Below are 14,209 nucleotides of genomic sequence, written 5' to 3'. Positions count from 1 at the left end.
TAAGTTTAGAGTTTGTTAATCGATTGCCACTTTCTATCAATCAATTGCTAACCTAAGTTTTAGGCTTTTTAATGTTGAAATCGTGTCTTGCCTGGTATCTAGTTGTCCTTAACCTACCAAGTCTTCCTCTTCTCAGCATCCAATCATCTGTGACCTATTAAGACTTTCAGTTGCCTAGCATTCAGTCATCTGTGAAGTTTTGTTTGAATAAAGGAAGAGGCCAACTTATAGGGCTTCCTTACCATGTGTTTGGTTCTCTTTGATCCACTTGGACTTTTCCCTTTGCCAACTTCCCATTCGACTTTCGATCATTAAGTGTCCAGTCCTCTATGACCCACTTGGACTCTTCCCTTGCCAACTTTCTGAAGAACTTTCAATCATCAAATATCCAGTCAATTGTGACCCACTTAAACTTTTCCTTTGCCAACTTTCCATTAGACTTCCGATCACAAAGTTTTCGTTCAAGTATCCGATCAACCTTGATCTACTTGATATTTCTGTCACACATTGATCAACCATCAAAATCCAAGCTCAAGTCAACTCGAACTTGATCAATCTGGTCAACTTTAACTCAAGGTCGATTGCACCAATAGTTATGACCTTAGGCAGAGGGCAATAAAACAAGCAAACACAGAATTGCTGAAATCCTTCCACCTTCATTCTACTCATTTCTTTGTCTCTATCGTGCACTCCGCTCGACTGCTCTTCCCGTGATAGCGTTCGGGTACACACTTGGTTCACCATGAATGACTAGTATTTGGTTGTCTATGTGGTCTTTCCCATTGTATATTGGGAATTAAATAGGCATCCAACTTGACCTGAAAGAATAGTTAGAGGAGATGAATTTATTTTAAGGAAATTACGTTAAATACAGATCTCAGTATATTTTTCTCCCGATTCGACACTCAAGCATCGACGACCCACTTTGACTCAACCGACTCGGTAGCCAGCGATACAACCACTCAACATCTATTAAGTTTGCTCTTGGTGACTCGTCGAACTTAGTACTCAGCCTGTTCGACAACTCGACACCCAACCTATCTCGACACTTGACTAGGTCAGACTCGACTAGCTAAGTATTCTACAGCTCGACTCAACTTAGCTCAGCCATATAACACACTTCAACTTTTTCTATTTCGCAATCTCATTTCTATTGTAATTTTTAATTCAGTAAATTTGATGTAACTTCGATAGATATCTCCAATAAAATTGTTGAATTTTATCCAACAATCAATGGAAAAATATTTTTTTCCCTAGATTAATATTAATGTTTGACGAAAATATCTAAATGATTTGCATGTCGCTCCACAAACAATCGTTCCACGGCCAGTCCCCTCCAACACAATTGCTCGGGCAATCCACGTGTCGCTCCGTCCACTCATCCTCGCCGCCGAGAACGGCTTCGATGTCCCCGCCGCCGATCTCCTCTTCGAGGCCGATCGTGGTGCCGAGCGAAGAGAGCTGCTGAAGCGGCGGCGCCGAGGAAAAGTAATACTCCTCCGAGCTAGAAGCACCGTTCACCATCGTCGTGCCCGTCTCAATTGCCGGAGTCCAAGGATCGGCGAGGAGGGAGGGCGGCGCCGGGGAAAAGTAATACTCCTCAGAGCTAGAAGCAATGTTCACCATCGTCGTCCCCGTCTCAGTCGCCGGCGTCCAAGAATTGGCTAGGAGGCCGGGCGGCCCCGGGGAAAAGTAATACTCCTCCGAGCTAGAAGCAATGTTCACCATCGTCGTCGCCGTCTCAGTCACCGGCGTCCAAGGATTGGAGAGGAGGCCGGGGGAGGTGGAAGCTGAGGCGAAAGAAGCGGTCTGCATGCACAGGCGGCGCATTGCGTCCTTAAACGCTCTGCTACTGGCGTCGCAGCGGAGCTGCTTCACGTGCTTCTGCACCCGCGTCCTCCAGTAATTCTTGATCTCGTTGTCGGTCCTTCCGGGGAGGAAGCGAGCGATCTTCGACCACCTGCAGTGGTTGAACCATCAAATCACACTCGTAGTTTTAATTACCTGGATGAAACAGACTCTTGCATACAGTTTAATTTTCCGATAAACATCTTCTATAGAAGATAAACAAATGATTTCTTTTCATTCAATTAATTCCTCACTTTTTTTTTTAATGTTTGATTGGCGTTCCAATCTGCAAAGAAGGAGTCTCCTCCTTCATCTCGATCAGTTCAATTACCTGTTCCCCCACCGAGAATGGAGTTCGACGATAATGAGTTGTTCCTCCGGTGTGATGTTTCCTCGGCGAACGTCCGGCCGGAGATAGTTGAGCCATCGGAATCTGCAGCTCTTTCCGGTTCGTTTCAGGCCTGGTCCATCTCAAAACAGTGAGGTTTGCTAGCTAGCACTTCTTTATTTGTTATCGATAACAAAGGAAGAGTAATTAAAAATTATACCTGCAGAGCGAGCGAGGGCATTCCACCGGCCTTGGCCATGCTGGGCGACGTAGTTAACGAGGAGGAGGTCTTCGTCCACAGTCCACGGCCCTCGCCGGAGCTCCTCCGTCGTCGGCCCACTTGACGCTGCTGCAAGGGGAGGTCGTCTGTCCCACACGAGGAGACTTTTGTTGTACTGCTCCTCCATTAGCTTCTAATTCCCGCTCGATGTCCTCCTCCCTTTCTCAGTAATATATTTATAGAGAGAGAGATAGAGAGATCGATATGGATCCTTGTTCCTTATGTACTGGTGCTGCTGGCTCTGTAGCAGGGGAAATTTTGTATTAATCATAGGAAACGAGACAGGGACATGTGCTATTTGGGAACTTAGCACACTTCTATTGAAAGACGGTGACATGTAAGAGATTACGTGACGTATAATTTTATGATTTCTTATTAGATATAGCCTAAGAAACATGAGTTCCTAATTATAATTTAAGCGTGTATATGTATTTTTGATTTTGATAGTTTGGGAGGGTGTATGAGATAATCAAGCAAAATAGTAAATTAACTTGCTTGCTTTCTTACCGATTCATTTTTACCATAAATATCATAAATCAATTGACAGATAAACAACCAGTTTAATTTTCTATCGATTTTTTAACCATTTATTTGCTGTTATAGTGTTATTAGTCAACTGCTAAACCTCATTACCAGTCAAGTTTTCAAATTGATTTTTAAATCTTCTGTTCACTGCTACGATGTCAACAATCGATTGATCAAACTCATCAATCGATTGATATAATAGCAAACACAATATAGTTCTAAACATGACAATGTAGCCAATCTCGTTAGTGTACCAACCCTAATTATTGTATCAACCTCAGTTACCGTAAGAAACCCTCAAAATCCCTCAAACATCCAATTTGTTCTGCTTGAATTTTAAGTTGTTTAGCATCCGATTCACCTTAACTTGTCAAGACTTCTCTAATGTCAAACATTCAGTCTTCCTTCACATGTTTGGACTTCTGCATTTACTGAACATCCGAATCGGTTAGGATTTTTCATACTTGTCTAACATCACATGTTCGATCAATGACGACTTACTTAGACTGTTCTCTTGTCAACTCACTGTCAGACTTCATACTGTTAAGTGTTTGGTCAACTATTAACTCACTTAGAATTCTCTATCATCAAGTGTCTGGTCAAACTTTGACTTATTTGACGTTTTACTCAATCCGACTAATATATTGATCAAACATCAAAATTCAACTCGAGTATGTTCAACTAAGCTAGATCAACTTGATCAATCTTGTGTTGGACTATACTAACATACTAAAATTTTATAGATTACTCTAAATTATTCCCATTTTGTGAGTTTTTGAAAAATGTTTAAAGTCCACGCTGTCGTTCTAATCTTAAGAGAGCATCACCTCGTACAAGTACGACAAGTCTTTTTTTTAATAACTAATTAAGATGCAAATACGATTCTGAATATCAAAGGAATTAATTTATATATTGTGGCATGTGTAAAATACTTTATCAAGTCTCTGATTAACTAGAAAAATAATGCCACTAAAATCACAATAATCACGTCTTTAAGTCAATAGATAAGTCTTTTTTTTATTCGAAGGATTGTAATATGTTTGGCACTCTTAGTTGTGTGCCAAAAACAAAAAAACAAAATTCAAGAAAAATAATTCTATGTTTGGCCTCTTATATGACATGTTTTTGTTTATTCAACCAAAGTAAGTTTTCATTAAAACTCAAGTACCATGTAAAACTGAAGCCTACAATAATAGACTTTAAAAGATTATAAGTCAATTTCTTCAGCTATATACGCTAAAGGCAGGGTACTAATTAAACCATTATCTTTTGTTTTTTTTAAACAAATCTAAACTTAAATCTTGTGTTAATAAATTAAAACTATTCATGCTCCCAAATCCAAGTTAAGTTTAATCATCTAGTTTCATTTCTTTTTCAAAATAGTATGTATATATTATTTTTTTTCTCTCTTCGATTCGTGATCTACGGGGTAAATTGTATGTATTTAATTTGTTGGCTGGATGGGGAGGAGGTGGACAGATTTGTTGGAGGTGAGTGATTGATTAAGTGTATTGACGATCCATTTTTGCAGCTTATTAATAGCGTGCGCAATCAACGTTTGGGCCTACGGATTTGAATCCCAAGTCGCGTACGTACAAAACAACATTCTGGTGCGTGTGGAATTCGCCTACATGCACTGCAGATCTATGGCCGGCGATCGACAGCTGACTGACGCGCTAGCTAGCTTGTGCCCGGCCAGATGCCCGGTCGTCTTTCTCAGCAAATTCACGTGTAGAGGCGCCAGCCTAGCTAGCTAGCTCGTCCTTCACGCCTGCAGCTGAAAGGGAAGCTGACTCCAACATATTCGCAGTAGATGATGAACATCATTCTCTTAGATGTTATCGAATTCTTAATTCGAACTTGTTTGATTGAATACTAAAATTTGCTTAGGAAATTTGCAGTCCCATTCGCTTGACCATGCCTCTTTTGTTTGCCATGCGTATTATAAACGATTGCAAATTTCAAATGAGGAAGAAGAAACACAACAATCCAAAATGTTGTGAGCGGTAGGCATTAATTCTCTTTAAACAAATCAGAATGAATGTTAATTCAGAAAAGGATCACGTTAGTTACGTGCACCTAGCTATACCATCATTACAAATACTTGCCAGAAATCAATTTCCCTCCTAGCTGTAAGGTATAACAGTAGAACGGTAGATTGGATACAGCCATTCTCCAAGTGTTTCATTTGTATAAGTCCTTCAAGTATATATTCATCTGAACAAATCTATTTTACGCATGCATAAAAGGTGGAGATTCAGTTGCAAATGATTATATCTGCATATTAATTAAACATTAAAACTTACATCCTGTAACACATAAGATTAATGCAAATATATATGTTTTGAGAAACCATAATAATATTTACTAAGATGATAAACAAGCTAGCCTCGTGGTTATTTGTCTAGCTAGGGTTTGCCTGTAATGTGGGTAAAATTGCTCCCGAAGTCAATAATCTGTCTGATGGACGGAACCTGAGTAAAGCAGGAGTACTCAACTAGTGAAGAGGAGTGAGGCTGATCATCTAATTGAGAGTTGACAAATTGCCGAGTGGAGAGGAAGTGTTGCGACAAGGAACAATTTTTGTTGTTTCTATGGGTAATTATGAGGCACGCGTTGAGACGTAGTACGTCATGCATTTGGAGGGTTTACTTCAATCACATGACTGGGCTTGACGCCATGCCTGCAGTTTCTTTCTCCCAACTTTAATTCCCCAGTTTGATCTGTAAACCCTCAAACTTCAACAATCTAAAGTTCCATTGTCACTAGGAAGGATGATGTTGTGCATGCGAAAAATAAAGTCTAAGAAAAGTGTTCCATTGTTTCCTTAATTCTCGATCGGCAGTATAATTAAGATTAAAACGTACGTTCTCTAGTGAGTTGAGTAGTGATGTTATTGATATAGGACCAAGAGATGGAGCATTGGCATACTCGATGTTGCCCTCTTCATATGCAAAAGCATCATCATTTGAATTCCTATTCTTCGAGGGATGTTCTGAATATAATTAAGAAGAGGAATAATTTTGCAAAAAAAAAAAAAATCAGTAGTTTGAGTTAAGAAAAAAAATATTTTATATGTTTGTCTCTTAAATTTTTATTTCTTGAAAAGATTTTTTTTTTTTTTTTGTTGAGAGGTGAGCTAAATTAGAATTCTTATTCTCGAGGTAGGGTTATTTAAATTTGATACGACAACTAAAGTAGGACCCTTGAAGTTAGGTTTGATATTAAGAAAGCCGGTTGATATGGCGATCAAAATTAAGAAGGGGTCAACTCTCAGGTTATATGGTGCCATGCCGAAATAAGTCAAGTGTCACTACCGAGTATTCTGACCAATCAGACCAAAGGGTCAATCAGACAAGCCACACACATTGCTTGGCTGGACCAAACTCTACATTCAAATGTAGCGACTGAGTGCAAGATGAATTCCTAACATAAAGTCCTACCGGACATCTTGACCGAATGGATGTCGAATCTCCAACATAAACTTGGGAAAACTTAGCGCAGGTTGAATCCACGGTCCTTAGCAACCTACTATGTAGAGTTAGGGCCCCCAATCTATAGTCGGTCGGCTCCAGAGCTGGTCGAACCTCTAGGGCTCTGCTTCTTACTTATGGGTATGACCCTCAGCTTACATCCATCCGGCCCTAGCGCCAGTCAGACATCGGGAGCCCAGTTCCCCACATGAGCATGACTCCTAATCTACAATCGGTAGGCCCAAAGCTGGTCGGACTCTCTTTAAGAGACAATATTGTCAGATAATCGTAATAACTTATCAGAAGATATGTCATTAATCAAACATATGCATGCAATGAAGTCTTTCTCCGGATATAGGAGGGTTGTCGTACATAATCCACCACCCGACATACTCTGACACCAGACATTCTTTGCTGCCTCATTAATGCGGAGGTTATGAGAGGTTGTATAAAAATGACGGTCCTCTCCGTTGGCCAAGTACGCACATGAATGCATACACATCCACACACTTGCTCATTTACACTGTTATTCTACTGTTCACCATTTTCTCTATTTCGTTCGGCTACTGTTCTAACTTGAACATCAGAGTACTTGCATTAGGGACCCCTTCCCTGGCCTGGTGACTAATGCTTCCTTCTCCTAGTTCTTATCTTTGTTGCGCAAGTTCACTTGATGTCACTTTACTTTAGCTCACAGTCTTCACACGATCAACATCCAAGCCACCTCGACACCGTCCGATAGCTAGCGCGCCATCTCCTTGGCTTTCAGAAAGGATCAAATTTAGTGCCATTTGTGGGAACTTCGCTTGAATATGAAACCCGAAGATGGAAGAGGCTGGATGACTCACCACTGTCACCTTATCATAAGAAGACTTGTAGCTGCTAATAATGGGCTGAGCGCAAAAGTTAGTGCTGCAACAACAAGCAGTGGTTTAAGGTCCTCTGCCGCACAACCTAGCTGCATTAATAACGAGCCCTCACACCAAGTGAGGGACATAAGTGGAAGCCCTGATTAGGTTCCAACAAGTTCCTCCTCCTTCGGTAGGTTTCATGCAAGTGCTCGTGCAACTGATCAGCTTGCCGCCCATGCTGTCCTCCCCTGTCGGGTATCACAGGGCTTTGTTCTGCACATCGTTCGACAATATAGAATGAATGGAAAGGCCCCAAGTATCATCTTCTAGAGGCGCAGCCGCTCGAGATCCGTGAAAGGGAAAGGCTCAAACCCCTAATGGTTCTCTAGAGCGGATAAGAATGTCATTCTCTTAAGAAATTTTGGAGGACAGACTGCGGAGTCACTTCCACCCTTGGATGATCGGAGAATACGGAGGAGTGACCGACCTAGAAGATCTTCTACTTAAACTGGAAATGTAGTAATCCTTCATCAATACACGGATGACGTTAAGCATCGAGTGTTTCTTACCACTCTTTCGAGCTCCGCACAAAGATGATTCAGCCAGTTTCCAGCTGAGTCCATTTGCTGCTTTAAAGATTTTCATAAAGCCTTTTTGCACCACTTTGCCATTAGCAGGAGGTATCAAAAGACCAGCTTGAGTCTGTTCATGCTCAAGCAAGGGGCCAAAGAATCCCTACAAGCATACATCAGACGATTCAGCTAAGTGGCTCTAGATGTTCTGTCCGCCACTTTTATGATATTAATAAGTACCTTCTCCCAAGGCCTTTTAGAAGGAGAATTTTTCTAAGTCCTTGTCAGAAAGTCCCCAAAAGACTTCAACAGCCTATTGGGGAAAGTGGTCAAATACATTAATACAGAGGAAGCCATGGCAGCTCGCAAGGAGGTGGCTGTCTTAGCTTCGATCAGTCAAGCCAGTTGGAAACTATTACCACCTCAAAAACTCTCTATAAATTCCTGCCAAAATCTTCTTCAAGTTCGAGAAGAAAGGGCAATGCAGGAAGTGGATCAATCATTACCTAGAAGGCGCAGACATTTTGTGATTACCATCAATCTCCTTATAATGCTACCAGTGAGTGCTATCAGTATGCCAAGAGGCTTAATCGAACGACCGAATCAAGAGAAGTAAATAAAGGATCAACCTCTCCCTCCTCTTAAGGATCTCTTTCAAGAACATAGTAGGAAGAGTTGGGCAGACGCTCAAAGCAAATAGTCGATCAACAAATTTGAGGATCAAAACATTCGAGTGGAATCTTCACGTGAAGTTTGACCGACATCCCCAAACAAATGCCAATCGCTAGTAATCAAAATAGACAACATCCAATTGGCAAGTCAAATCCGATCGGTAGCTCTGAAATAGCTCTAGTTGCAGATATGCCTAAATCGATAGCTCAGCCATACCAAACGGCTCATCCATCCATATTTTACAGCTTAAGATTATCCACTCAAGCTAATCTGACAAATAAGTCTAAAATTTAAATTTTCTATTTTAAGATTTAAAATATATCTCTATCTTTAACACAGTAAAAAATTTAGGGTATTTGAGTCATACACTGTGCCTCCTTAGTTCTCTAAGGCATTCAGGTCATACACCGTGCCTCAGTTCTCCAAGGTATTCAGGTCATACACTATGCCTCCACTCTCCAAGGCATTCGGGTCATACACTGTACCTCCAGACTCTCAAGATGACCGACCGAGTTATAAGAGAGCTTGCTCTCGTGCCTATCCTAGACTCTCATATCGACCGACCGAGTTATAAGCGAGCATGCCCTCACACCCATATTCTAAGGTATTTAGGTCATACATTGTGTCTCTAAGCTCCAAGGCATTTGGGTCATACACTGTACCTTCAAGCTCTAAGGCATTCAAGTCATACACTATACCTCCACTCTCCAAGGCATTCAGGTCATACACCGTGCATCCAGACTCTCATTCTAATCAACCAAGTTATAAACGAGCCTACTCTTGCACCTGCCTAATGTATACAATTTGCAAGTGCATGGTTATCGTCAAGTAATAAAATATTGATCTCACATGGACTATTGATTAAATACTAATTAACTTCACATGGTGAGTTATCTAGACAATCGAAGATGGTTTGTGGTCACATACACAAGAGAGAGAGACAGAAAGAGAGAGTAGAGAGGGAGAGAATGAGCGTAAGTCAATGAAGGATGATAGATTTTAGGATTTTAGTTTCGTTATTATGCTAATTAATGTCCCTATGCATTGTTTATCTACCTAACTCCATGCTTACATTTTTGTAGAAATTTTAACTGAAGTCTGACACAACCCTGCGTAGGTTGTAGCGGAGAGTTTATCCAAGTCCTAATGTCATTAAGTAAAGAAGCAACTCTAGAAAGTTTGGTTAAAGGAATACCCTAGGACCCCCTGGTTATACAATCTCTAGAGTTAACCAATTTACTTTCTAATGGTAGATTAATGTAATAAAGTAGAAGATATAACCTAGAAGGTATGGTTAAAGGGGTATCCTCTGTCACAGAGATCTTCGATCATATAATCACTAGATTATATAAATAACTTACTAACATTAATCAAAGAAACCCCCTCTAAACTCTAGTTAGCTTTCCTTGTAGGGAATTACCTTCCATTTCAAGGATAATATACTAGAAAGTAAGGGATACCCTCTGTCATAGGGTTCCCGATTAAACAAACTAGAGTATCTCCTTTATATGTTGAACAAAACTTTACATCTAAATGTATTGATGTCACACACATTTCATTAAACACATACAAGACACAACACAAAAGAATAAGTCTATAGAACATATCATTACACAATAAAATATCCAAAAATATGGTTCATACATCAACATTACATCACAACTACTTCCTATATTCTAAATCTAGAGATCTACTCCATTACAAAGGAAGAATAAACCAAAGACATGAAGAATAGTATTCTTACAATCCAAATACAAGAAATGAGGAGAAGAGATTGTTGGTGCAGTGGGGTCGGTAAAAGAGTGGGGGTGAATTGCCAGTAAAAAATAAAGCTAAACCCTTCTCGATCTTTTAACTCAGATTAGTAGCATAATTAAATTAAAAAATTGAACATCTAATAAAATAAAACAAAATAAAAAATTACTTGATTACAACTTAGGTAGTTTTTAATCCAAGATAAAAGAAAACACCAAAAAAATCTCCTTCATGTAGGCGGAGAAGCCTCTTACACTCATTAAACACTCAGAAATATGCTAGAAAATGTAACGACCCGGCCCCTTGGGCGGTCACACTAGCGACCCAACTGGCGGCCCAACCTTGATCCCTTGGGCGGCCACAATGGCGGCCCAACTTGCGACCCTTTATGTCGTCAACCGAAGACCCTTCGGTCATACCGTTACTCACAAGGACTTCCCACCCCTGGCCAGTGGATTTTTGCCTTCCCCAGGATTCGAACTCTAGATCTCCAGGTTAAATGCTAGAATTTATGAATCCTGGTAGAATTGTCACGCCCTGGGGGAGTCCCTTTCCGAAGAAATTTTAGCAGCATCTCCCCTGTACGGCTGACAATCTGAAACTTTATACATTGCCTCTAGGGCCACATATACATCGGCCAACACGGCCGAAACAATAATAATAATAAAACATAACACACATCCAAACATCCACGCAGTTTAATAGTGAACAACTAAAGCAATGATAAGAAAAATCGAAAACAACCCTACTCAACTACACCCATAAAACTCAAAACATATTTCCTACTCCACTACACCCATAAAGCACAAATCCGACGGAATAAATCCACTCACCTCTTCTGCCGTCTAGGCAGGCATGCAGTAAAACAAATCCGAATGAAAGTCATCGACAATATCCATATAGTAAACTGATACAAATCCAGATGTATCAAAACAACACAAGTCTAAACATAGTCTAAACAAGAAAAACTAAAAGATCAACACACGTCCTCGTGGACTGCAGGAGACTAGCGACTGGAACTCTCCGGACAGCATCAACCTGAAAATAGCAACGGAGGAGGGTGTGAGTCCAACACTCAGCAAGTAACAACTGATATGCATAATAAAGAAAATAACAACCAGCACTAATCATGCGTACAGTCTCCTGATACAAGAAGGATAAATGCAACTGAAATAAGCAGGAGAAAACTGTACTAACCAAGACTAGGGTATAAGTATAACAGGGTCATTAGACCGAGAAGTATCAAAATCCTGTATGCATGTCAATCATATGCATCCATATAAATGCAGCAAGTAAATGCAGCAAACACAAGCAATAAATGCATCATGCATATGATGCAAATGTCATGGTCACCCCTGACGCCAGTCAGCCATCTCACACACAATGGTGAGACCGAGTGCGTAGGATTGTGACAACCGTGCTCTCTTCCATCACTGCTCCTGATGAGTGACCGAGTGGACGGGATGCTGTCGGAGTACACCTATCCTCCTACCCCAAATCATAAATGGGGGGAGCTCAATGCTCTCATCTCCCGGTACACGATGACGGGGAGGAATCTCTGCCGGCTACCACGTTGCGTCACACTACCCATGAGCGGACCAATGGAGTCAAACAAAGTCGAACCGCCTGCCGGCTACCATGCTGCTACACTAAACCAACGGAGCCAAACAGAGCAGAACTGTCTGCTGGCTACCACGCTGAGTCACCAGACCAACGGAGCCAAACAGCAGAACTACCACACACCTGTCTGATATACCACTAACCCATGAGTGGTGGTCTGTACAGATACAAGTAACTAGCGATGTGCTCGACAATAATAGAGCAGACTATCACACAGCATGCAATCATGCGAGATGATGCATGACACTAAACATGACAATATCTTGAACATCATAGCAATATCCATATATAAATATAAAATGTGTACCATAAGACAATTAATCAAATCAAAGGTACACAGATCAGATAAGGTATCAAAAACCCTAGGTCCTGAACATTATATATAACATGATTGTTTCACTACCCCTATAAGCATGTATAATCAGATAAGTACTAACATGATGTGCATAATAAATAAACAAACAAGCATGTAACAGATCGGGTAGTGATCAACCGAAGCAGATAAGAAAAACACAATCGTTGTTATTTGTTAAAAACATTACTATGCATATCAAATGACATAAAATCAAGGTACCCGCTGTTGGAGTGTATACTAAAAGCCTAGCTTTTGGTATAAACATTTATCTAGAAATAAGAATCACATTAGTCGAATGTCTACATTTATGATAAATGTAGTTGTTCAATTAATTTATATTGTAGATGACATGGTGTGTGGTGTCACACACAGAAGATCATGTTATCAGTAGCTTATAAATTATAAACAGTAGCTCACGACCATGATGGAAAGGAACAAACCATTGGAAGGTCGTAGTGTAATTAGGTATTAGTTTATCTTGACTATATAATTACACTAGTACACTCAGAGTGTATTGAGTAGGACCATTTGAGGTCGTTCCTTTTATACTGACTTTATAAAGGAATAAAGACCTCAGTTATTATGGAAGTGTGTGCTCTTAATCCTAATATAATAACAAGCACATATGTTTGATATTTTTTTCTTTAATTTATCAATGGGTGAGATTTAGTTCGATGAATCAATAAACCCGATAAATTAGGAAATGGTATCACTCATAGTGTGTGTTGTTGATTATAGAAGGAAACTGTGTCCTAGTGATACTAGGTTGATAATGTCCTCAAGAGGAGCTCACAAAGATTGTCATGTTAAACCTGCAGTGGACTTAGTCCGACATGATAATAAGGTTGAGTGGTACTACTCTTGGACTTAGATATTAATTAAATGAGTTGTCGGTAACTCACTTAATTAGTGGACATTCGATATCTTAAACAGGAGACTAACACACTCATAATAAGAAGGAGCCCAAAATGTAATTTGGGATTGGTGCGTAGTTCAATGATAGTTCTCTAGTGGAATGAATTATCATTGATAAAATTAAGTTGTGTTCGGGCGAACATGGGATGCTTAATTTTATCGGAAGACCAAAACCAATTCCTCCTCTCGGTCCCTATCGTAGCCTCTTATTTATAGAGTATTATACCCACATATACCCACCTTCTATACCCACCTAAAGGGGGCCGGCCAAGCTAGCTTGGGAACCAAGCTAGGGCCTGGGTTTAAGGTGGCCGGCCCTAGCTTGAACCCAAGCTAGTAGGGCCGGCCATAATTAAATAAAAAGAAATTTAATTTTAGATTTTATTATTATGTGGAAGATATAATTTAAAGAGAATTAAAATTAAAATATCTCTTGTAAAAGATTTACAAAGATTAAAGAAAGAGATTAGATCTCTTTCCTTATTTGTAGATTGGAGAGATTTTTATTTTCTCTTTAAAATTATTCACATGTTAATAAAATTAAAATTATAGATATTTCCTTTTATTAACCATGAAGAGATTTTTAAAGAGAAATTTTATTTTTTAAAATTTCCGGAAACAAATAAGGAAAGTTTTAATTGTTGATTAAAACTTGTCCAATTTGCTTCCTCTTGATGTGGCCGGCCATTAGAGTTTATTTGGGAAATTTTATTTTATTTTTCTCAAATAAATCATGTCAAGGAAATTAAGGAAATTTTATTGTAATTAAATTTCCTAATTTGCCTAGGCCAAGGAATATAAAAGAAGGGGTGAGGGTGCCTTCACAAGTGACAACCTCTATTGTTTTCTCTCCCTTTCTCCTTGGTGTTGTGGCCGGCCATTACCCTCTCCCTCTCTTCCTCTTGTGGTGGCCGAATACTTCATCTCTCTTGGAGTTCTTGTGGTGGCCGGATACTACTTGGAGAAGAAGAAGAAGAAGGAGAGAAAGCTAGCATCTCTTGGAGCTTGGTTAGTA

At 39.9% G+C, this 14,209-nt stretch overlaps 1 protein-coding gene across 1 annotated transcript; it reads right to left on the bottom strand.

Moving 5' to 3' along the window:
• Window positions 1-373: 373 nt before the first annotated feature.
• Window positions 374-8,777, bottom strand: LOC122022866 (transcription factor MYB2-like). Its single transcript, XM_042580979.1, has 5 exons — window positions 8,761-8,777; window positions 2,397-2,515; window positions 2,180-2,309; window positions 1,817-1,960; window positions 374-479 (listed from the first exon to the last, which is right to left on the bottom strand). Exons 1-5 carry the CDS (start codon window positions 8,775-8,777, stop codon window positions 374-376), a joined length of 516 nt encoding a protein of 171 aa, XP_042436913.1.
• Between the last annotated feature and the right edge of the window lie 5,432 nt (window positions 8,778-14,209).

The sequence above is a fragment of the Zingiber officinale genome, chromosome 9B (assembly GCF_018446385.1).
Source record: "Zingiber officinale cultivar Zhangliang chromosome 9B, Zo_v1.1, whole genome shotgun sequence".
Classification (NCBI taxonomy): domain Eukaryota; kingdom Viridiplantae; phylum Streptophyta; class Magnoliopsida; order Zingiberales; family Zingiberaceae; genus Zingiber; species Zingiber officinale.
Note: the sequence above shows the minus strand (reverse complement) of the source record. Positions and strands in the feature narration are given on the sequence as shown.